Source organism: Sapajus apella, unplaced genomic scaffold, assembly GCF_009761245.1.
Source record: "Sapajus apella isolate SASKATOON/1434 unplaced genomic scaffold, GSC_monkey_1.0 scaffold15, whole genome shotgun sequence".
In the NCBI taxonomy this organism is placed as follows: domain Eukaryota; kingdom Metazoa; phylum Chordata; class Mammalia; order Primates; family Cebidae; genus Sapajus; species Sapajus apella.
In genome coordinates, this window is record NW_022436955.1 from 10,323,533 (window position 1) to 10,333,064 (window position 9,532).

General features: G+C 41.1%; 1 protein-coding gene across 1 annotated transcript in view; it reads right to left on the reverse strand.

Annotated features, from left to right (window-relative positions):
* Positions 1–9,532, reverse strand: part of TERB1 (telomere repeat binding bouquet formation protein 1) — a 54,471-nt gene that overhangs the window by 23,365 nt on the left and 21,574 nt on the right. Inside the window, exons 8-9 of the mRNA XM_032284133.1 lie at positions 3,893–4,045; positions 1,338–1,469 (exon numbers count right to left, since the gene is read on the reverse strand). Coding sequence (XP_032140024.1) covers positions 1,338–1,469; positions 3,893–4,045 — 285 coding nt within the window. The remainder of the gene's footprint in view (positions 1–1,337; positions 1,470–3,892; positions 4,046–9,532) is intronic.

Consider the following 9,532-nt stretch of genomic DNA (forward strand, 5'->3'; position numbering starts at 1 on the left):
AAAAAAAAAAAAAAAAAAAAAAAAAAAAAAAAAAAATTTAAATAGAAAAACACATAGTTTCAAAAGGATTTTTAATATGGAAAGTAATTCACTTACACATAATACCCGTTTCATAAGTGATTTCTGAAATGTAGCCACAGAGTAGTATCATAATTCATAAAAGTAAACAGACTGCCCTCACTTGACTAGAAAAAGAGTATATTCAATCCTAAATTACACAGAGGTTAAGGTGAAGAACAGATAAATAAACTAACAGAGGGAGTAGAAAGTGAGGGAAGGAAGAAAGAGTAAAAGCAGCAACAAAAAGCAAAGGGAGGAGAGCAGAAAAGTGAGAGGGGAAAGAGTGGGGCGGGGAGATTAGAAGAATAGAGATGGGTGGAGAGGAAGGTGGAGAGAGTTGGTAAAACAGAAGGAGAATGGGAGGAAAGTAGAGAGGAGGAGGAGGAAAATAAAAGGGGGAGAAGGAAGAGAAGAGAAGAGAAAGAGAGGGGAGGGGAAGGGTGGGAAGGAGGAGGGGAGGAGGAGGGGAGGAAGAGGGGAGGAGGAGGGGAGGAGGAGGAGAGGAGGGGAGAGGAGAGGAGAGGAGAGGGAAAAGAGAGTAATAGGTAGAAAAAGAAGGAATCTTTGAAAGTTTTAACAAGGAGAACAGAATTAGATTTGTCCAGCAATGTGCAGAGTGGACTAAAAATGAAGACAGAAGGGAAGGAGCTTTCTCCCTATGCTGCAGTGAGAAAATCACTGCAATAATATTGGTGAAAGATGTTGTAGAGCTAAGAGCCTACTTTGGGAGGACAGCACTGGAACTGGACAGAAAGGGATAAACAGAAGTAGAATCACAGATCTTCATGGCTGACTTAATACAATGAGTGAAGGAGAATTAGAAGTTGAAATGACTAGTTTGGGGTCTGAATAACTAGGAGAAAAGCAATACTTTTTTTTCGTTCTTTTTTTTTTTGAGACCGGGTCTCACTCTGTCACCCAGGCAGGAGTGCAGTGGCACAGTTTGGCTCACTGCAACCTCCGCCTTTTGGGTTCAAGTGATTCACCTGCCTCAGCCTCCTGAGTAGCTGGGATTACAAGCCCCCACTACCACGCTTGGCTAATTTTTGTATTTTTAGTAGAGATGGATTTTTACCATGTTGGTCAGGCTGGTCTTGAATTCCTGACCTCATGATCCACCCACCTTGGCCTCCCAAAGTGCTGGGATTACAAGGTGTGAGCCACTGCACCTGGCAAAAGCAATACCTTTAAGACCTTCACATGACTGGAAGAAAAAAACAGAAGTATATTTCCACTCTACTATTTTAATAACCACACTCAATAAATCTAATACATACCACAATCCTCTGTGCAATGACCAAGAGTGAGCATAATGCTAAATTTTTCTCCTGAATCCAGACTTTCATGAAGCAGTAATGCCAGAAGTTTTGAAACAATGTGGTACTTGCAGAGTACTATCCCAAAAGTAGCTATTAGTACAAAATAGGAAAAAGAGATAGTCAGTAAAAATTTAAAACTTACATATATACTAATACATTTTTCAGAGTTTATTCAGGTAGAATGTTATATATCTATATAACATTAAATATACACATAACGTCTAATAAATATGTGTATGTGTGAATACAAATAAATTCATTGTAATAAGATGGTGGCTTATTACCATAACCCTCATTACTTTTTTTTTTTTTATTTTTTTTGAGACGGAGTTTCGCTCTTGTTACCCAGGCTGGAGTGCAATGGCGCGAAATCGGCTCACCGCAACCTCCGTCTCCCGGGTTCAGGCAATTCTCTTGCCTCAGCCTCCTGAGTAGCTGGGATTACAGGCATGTACCACCATGCCCAGCTAATTTTTTGTATTTTTAGTAGAGATGGGGTTTCACCATGTTGACCAGGATGGTCTGGATCTCTTGACCTCGTGATCCACCTGCCTCGGCCTCCCAAAGTGCTGGGATTACAGGCTTGAGCCACCGCGCCCGGCACCCTCATTACTTTTTCTTCCCATACTAAAGACATATTACTAAAGCAAATTTTTTGAAGAATTTTTTTTCTTAATTGTTCTGCAGAATCCTGTGAGGATGAAGTAAAACTAACTTCCTAAAAGCTTAGTATGCTTACTCTCTCCTTACATGCTTCTTCTTATCTAGATTGAATAGTAAAGACTTTCCTACATAATCAGTTCCTGCTGACATTTAAAATATGCTATTGGGCCAGGCACGGTGGCTCACGCCTGTAATCTCAGCAGTTTGGGGGGCCAAGGTGAGCAGATCAGTCAGGAGACTGGGACCATCCTGGCTAACACGCCTCTACTAAAAATACAAAAAAAATTAGCCAGGCATGGTGGTGGGCACCCGTAGTCCCAGCTACTTGGGAGGCTGAAGCAGGAGAATTGCTTGAACCCAGGAGGCAGAGGTTGCAGTGAGCCAAGATCGCACCACTGCACTCCAGCCTGGGCAACAGAGTGAGACGCTGTCTCAAAATAAAAAATATACTATTAACTGACTACAGTTCTACTGACTTATTGATGCAATAAAGCATATGTGAAGCTATGCTGAGATGTGATAAAAGTCTAAAAGTCCACCATTTTAGGCTATACTTCTCCTAATGGGGCTTTTAAAAGAGTTCACCCAGAGTCTAACCATACTAATATCAACAAAAAAGTTGTGAATTCCTAAGGGACTACGTCTTAATCAATTTTGTACTCATAAAGCTCAGCATATAGCTGAGCTAAATAACCACTTTTTCAAAAACCATCTATTTTTTGCCCCCCAGTTATTTGTTAATACAAACAGTTTCTTACTCTTCAATGTTTGCACATGTGAGAAGCAGCAGCCATGAGCTCAAGTCTGGTTCCGCCACTCACTAGCAATGCTATTGGGTAAGTCCAACCTCATACTTAGCAGAAAGAGATGTATTCTTTACATAAATTGAGTTTGCCATTCCTTAATCTCAATAATATCCCTTGGTTTCTCATCTGAAACTTTTAAAATTTTTTTTTTTTTTTTGAGAGATAGAGTCTTGCTATGTTGACCAAGCTGGTCTCAAACTCCTGGCCTCAGGCAATCCTCCCATCTTGACCTCCCAAAGTACTAGATTACAGGCGAGAGCCACCATGCATAGTCTGAAAATTTTAACTTAATGCTGTATTTTTTTTTTTGATGGAGTTTTGCTCTTGCTGCCCAGGCTGGAGTGCAGTGGCATGATCTCAGCTCCCTTACTGCACCTCTGCCTCCAGGGTTCAAGTGATTCTCTTGCCTCAGCCTCCTGATTAGCTGGGATTACAGGCACCTGCCATCACATCTGACTAATTTTTGTATTTTCAGTAGAGACAAGGTTGGCCAGGCTGGTCTTGAACTCCTGACTGCAAGTGATCTGCCCACCTGGGCCTCCCAAAGTGCTGGGATTATAGGCATGAACCACTGTACCCGGCTGTGTTGGATAATTTCTTTTTTTTTTTTTTTTTTTTTTGAGATGGAGTTTTGCTCTTGTTACCCAGGCTGGAGTGCAATGGCGCAATCTCGGCTCACTGCAACCTCCACCTCCTGAGTTCAAGCAATTCTCCTACTTCAGCCTCCCAAGTAGCTAGGACTACAGGCGTGCGCCACCACGCCCAGCTAATTTTTGTATTTTTAGTAGAGATGGGGTTTCACCCTGTTGACCAGGACGGTCTCGATATCTTGACCTCGTGATCCACCCGCCTCGGCCTCCCAAAGTGCTGGGATTATAGGCGTGAGCCACCGCGCCCGGCCTGGATAATTTCTAATACTCCGTTTCACTTGTGAGAAACTGTTAGTCTAAACCATGTTACCGTTTAATCTACTATTTCAACAGTAATCATGCTATATTCAAACAAAATTCAATTTCAAAACAACTAGTAAGCATTGTTACTCACGATTATCAGCAATGCATGCATCCAGGGTCTTTGTCACAACCACTGCAAGTTTAGCACTGGAAAGAGTCTCATGTGAATCAGATTCCAGTTGCATGAGAACTTGAGCCAATACATCCAGTCCACCCACAGATATAAAGTATTTCTGAACATATGCTTAAAAAATAAAGTAGCAAAACTATTAACATTTTAAACAAGATAGGTGAATGGTTTTATTCAATAAATTTGCACTAAACATAACATTAACTTGACTTGTTCAAATACTTTCTAAAAATCCCAAAACTAAATTTAAAATCAAATCTTTACCTGTGCATATACGTAATCAAAATAATTATTTATGTAAGCACCTTACTTTAACATAGTAAAACTATATGTATAGTACAGTATTTCTTGTGTATTAGAAATCTTTTATGTTTCATTTAGTAAGAACTGCTCTATTTTGTAAAAATGACATTATTAAACTGTCCTTTGCGCCAAGCATGGTGGCTCATGCCTGTAATCCCAGCACTTTGGGAGATTGAGATGGGCAGATTGCTTGAGATCAAGAGTTCAAGACCAGCGTGGCCAACATGCTGAAACCCCGTCTCTACTAAAAATACAAAAAATAAGCTGGGCATGGTGGTGCACACCTATAAACCCAGCTACTCAGGTGGCAGGAGGATCACTTGAACCCAGGACGGGGAGGTTGCAGTGAGCTGAGCTCATACCACTGTACTCCAGCCTGGTTGACAGAGTGAGACCCTGTCTCAAAAAAACAAAACAAAATGTGTCCCTCAACATTATTAAACAAGTCTTTCTTTTTTTTTTTTTTTTTTTTGAGACAGAGTTTCGCTCTTGTTACCCAGGCTGGAGTGCAATGGCGCGATCTCGGCTCACCGCAACCTCCGCCTCCTGGGTTCAGGCAATTCTCCTGCCTCAGCCTCCTGAGTAGCTGGGATTACAGGCACGCACCACCATGCCCAGCTAATTTTTTGCAGTTTTTTTTTAGTAGAGACGGGGTTTCACCATGTTGACCAGGATGGTCTCGATCTCTTGACCTCGTGATCCACCCGCCTCAGCCTCCCAAAGTGCTGGGATTACAGGCGTGAGCCACCGCGCCCGGCCCAAACAAGTCTTTCAATAGGGTTATAAAGAATATATTCATTCATTTAGCTTGGTAATTAGCAGGCTGTCTATTTTCTGCAATCCAACGTAACGAATTCCTCAGATTGTTTGACTCTTCAAAGTGCTGTCCTAAAAGAATATGCATCTCATCCATCATATTTACACCTAATTATTTTAGTTCTTGGAGCTTAAAATTATAACACATTACTGAGACTCATAACAGCTACTCCAAGCAAAGATTCGATGGCTGGTATCTATTTCTTGTTCCCTGGTTGAAAATAATTCTGGGCCGGGCATGGTGGCTCACGCCTTTAATCCCAACACTCGGGAGGCCAAGGCAGCTGGATTACTTGAGCCCAGAAGTTCAAGACCAGCCTGGGCAATGTAGCGAAACCCTGTCTCTAAAAAAAAAAAAATACAAAAAAATTAGCTGGGCATGGTGGTGCATGCCTGGAGTCCCAGCTACTAGGGAGGCTGAGGTGGAAGGGTAGCTTGAGCCCAGGATGTCGAGGGTGCAGTGAGCTATGAGTATGCCACTGCACTCCAGCCTGGGTGACAGAGCAAGACCCTGTCTCAGAAAAGAAAGGAAAATAAAAGAAAAGAAAAAAAAAAGAAAAGAATTCTGATGGGTAAGTATCCAATGGGTCTCTGGATACAAAGGTCTCTAACAGCCTCTGTCTCAGTAATGGGCTTATAATAAATGAATATATGGATATATAGGCTGCTGATTATAAATCTACCAACCTTCTTGTGTATTCTAGTTCCATAAAGCAAAGTGATTTAAAGACAAAAATTAATTTTTGTATTGTTCAATAAAACAGAGATCTTAGTCCAAAAAATCATATTCAGAATTTTTCACATCTGGGAAAGGAATTGTAAAAAAACATTTTTATTTATTTATTTATTTATTTATTTTTGAGATGAGGTCTCATTCTGCCACCCAGACTGGAGTGCGGTGGTGCAATCTTGGCTTGCTGTATCCTCTGCCTCCTGGTCTCAAGCAATTCTTCCACCTCAGCCTTCTAAGTAGCTGGGACTACAGGTGAGCACCATCATGCCCAGCTAATTTTTGTATTTTTGGTAGAGACAGGGTTTCACCATGTTGTCTAGGCTGGTCTCGAGCTCCTGAAATCAAGCAATCCACCTGCCTCAGCCTCCCAAAGTGTTGGGATTACAGGCGTGAGCCATTGCGCCCAGCCCAGAAACATTATTTAAGGAGAGGCAAACATTTTCAATATACGGTGGCTCCAAAATAGGATTCTTTACTAAAAAGTAGTTTCTTTTTTAAAAAAATCTTCAAAAAAGAGGCTGGGTGTGGTAGTAGCTCATGTCTGTAATCCTAGCATTTTTGAGAGGCTGAGGCAGGATGATTGCTTGAATCCAGAAGTTCAATATCAGCCTGGGCAACATAGCAAGACCCCATCTCTACAAAAAATAAAATAAAAAATTAGCCAAGCTCAGTGGTGTGTGCCTGTAGTCCCAGCAACTCAGGAAGGTAAGGCAGGGGTATTGCTTAAGCCCAGAAGTTTAAAGCTGTGGTGAGTCATGATTGTGCCAGTGTACTCTAGCCGGCATGACAGAGTGAGACTCTATCTCAAAAAAAAAAAAAAAAAAGCATTTGAATGCTTAAATGAAAATGGCAGTGTATTACTACAGATTCATAGTTATAGCTTAAGTGACAAAAATTCAGGCATATAAGCAGAACATCCTAGACAACATTTATTGTACACTGAATATTTCAGATTTTCGCTAATCTGTAGTTTACTGAGATTAATGAAGTCCTATAACTATCACTCATTAAAGCTGGCTTTTAGAGAAAAAGGGATGGTCAGGGTATCATGAAAATAGATTCCAATTTTTTTTTCTTGTTTTTCTCTCACACTGAGCAAGATTCCAATTTTTTTTGAATTCTAGAGCTATATCCTTTGCATGTGAAACATGAGTATTTGTTTCAAATACTTGAACATAGACATATATCAGCAATGTGTGAAAGTTCTAGTTGTTCCACATCCTTGCCAATATTTAGCATTACCACTTTTTTTTTTTTTTTTTTTTTTGAGACGGAGTTTCACTCATGTTACCCAGGCTGGAGTGCAATGGCACGATCTCGGCTCACCGCAACCTCCGCCTCCCGGGTTCAGGCAATTCTCCTGCCTCAGCCTCCTGAGTAGCTGGGATTACAGGCACGCACCACCATGCCCAGCTAATGTTTTTGTATTTTTAGTAGAGACAGGGTTTCACCATGTTGACCAGGATGGTCTGGATCTCTTGACCTCGTGATCCACCTGCCTCGGCCTCCCAAAGTGCTGGGATTACAGGCTTGAGCCACCGCACCCGGCCCACTTTTTGTTTTTTATTTATTTATTTTGAGATGGAGTCTTGCTCTGTTGCCCAGGTTGGAGTGCAGTGGTGTGATATTGGGTCACTACAACCTCCTCTTCCTGGGTTCAAGCAATTCTACCCTCAGCCTCCTGAGTGGCTGGGATTACAGGCATATGCCACCATGCCTGGCTTATTTTTGTATTTTTAGTAGAGACGGGGTTTCACCATGTTCAGGCTGGTCTCGAACTCTTGACCTCGTGATCCGCCTGCCTCAGCCTCCCAAAGTGCTGGGATTACAGGTATAAGCCACTGAGACTGGCTGACCATTTTTTATTTTTAACATGCTAGTGGGTGTGTAATAGTATCTCCATGGGATTTCACTTTGGATTTCTCTCTGATAACTAATTATTTCTTGAGCATTTTTTTTTTTTTCCTGAGACAGAGTCTTGCCCTGGCCACCGTGCCCAACCAATCTTAAATACCTTTTCAAGTACTTATTAAATATTCATATCTTCTTTGGTGAAGTATCTGTTCAAATCTTTTGCCCATTTTTTTAATCATCAGGTTGTTTTGGTCTTATTATTGATTTATAAGAGCTGTTGACAAGTTTCTGGGTACAAATTCTTAATCAGATGAATGTTTCTCAAGTATTTTCTTTCAGTCTGGCTTACCTTTTATCCTCACAGCAAGCTCTTCTGAAGAGCAAAATTATTTCAGTAAAGTCCAATTTATCATTTTTTCCTTTCCTTTTTTTTTTTTTTTTTTTTTTTTTGAGACACAGGCTTGCTCTGTTGCCAGGCTGGAGTGCAGTGGCATGATCTCTGCACACTGCAACCTCTGCCTCCCAGGTTCAAGTGATTCTCATGCCTCCTGAATAGCTGGGATTACAGGCATGCACCACCACAACAGCTATTTTTTTTTTTTTTTTGGTTTTTTGTAGAGATGGGGTTTCACCATGTTGGTCAGGGTGGTCTCGAAATTCTGACCTCGTGATCCACCTGCCTTGGCCTCCCAAAGTGCTGGAATTACAGGCATGAGCCACGGCGCTCAGTCTTAACATTTTTTCTTTAGTTATTCATGCTTTTTGTGTCTTTAGAAATCTTTGCCTACCCTCAAATTGTGAGAATTTTCTGATTTTGTCCACATTATACATATTTCAATCTTGTATTTAACTCTATGAGCCTTGATTTCAAGTTAGTTTTTATATACTGTATATGGGTTCAGATTCATATTTTGCATATAGATATCCACTTTTTCTAGCACCATTTGTTGAAAATATCTTTTCCTCCACAGAATTACAATGGTGTCTTTGCAGACAATCAACAACCATATACGTATGAATCTATTTCTGGGCTCTCATTTTGGTTTCCTTAATCTATAAGTCTACAAGGCTGGGTACCGTGGCTCATGCCTGTAATCCCTTTGGAAGACTGAGGAGGGAGGATCACCTCAGATCAATTCAAGACCAGCCTGGCCAACATGGTGAAACTCTGTCTCTACTAAAAATACAAAAATTAGCCAGGCATGGTGGTGGGCACCTGTAATCCCAGCTACTCAGGACGCTGAGGCAGAAGAATCACTTGAACCCGGGAGGTAGAGGTTGCAGTGAGTCAAGACTGTGCCACTGCACTCCAGCCTGGCCAACAAGAGCAAAACTCTTTCTCAAAAAAAAAAAAAAAAAAAAAAAGAATCTATATGTCTACACCTACAGCAATGCCATGCTTCCTTGACTTCTGTGTAAGTACTAAAATCAGGCAACATAGTCCTACAGTTTTGTCCTTTTTTCCCCAAAAGTTTTGATTATCCTAGGCCCTTTGCATTCTATGTAAGTTTTAGAATTAGCTTGTTAATTTCTATAGAAAAATCAGCTGAGATTTTGCTTGGGAATGCCATGAATCTAGAATTGAATTTGAAAGTGACATTCTTACAATCCAGAGTATATATCTCATTAATTTTCTTTTTATTTTCATTTTTGTTTGTTATAGGGTGTGTGTGTGTGTGTGTGTGTCACAGTGAGTGAGTGAGAGAGAGAGAGAGAGAGAGAGAGAGAGAGAGAGGAGACAGGATCTCTCTCTGTTGCCCAGGCTGGAGTGCAATAACACAATCATAGCTCACTGCAGCCTTGACCTTCCAGGCTCAAGCAATCCTCCTACCACAGCCTCCCAAGTAGCTGGGACTACAGGTGTGAACCATCACACCTGGCTAGTTTTTCAATTT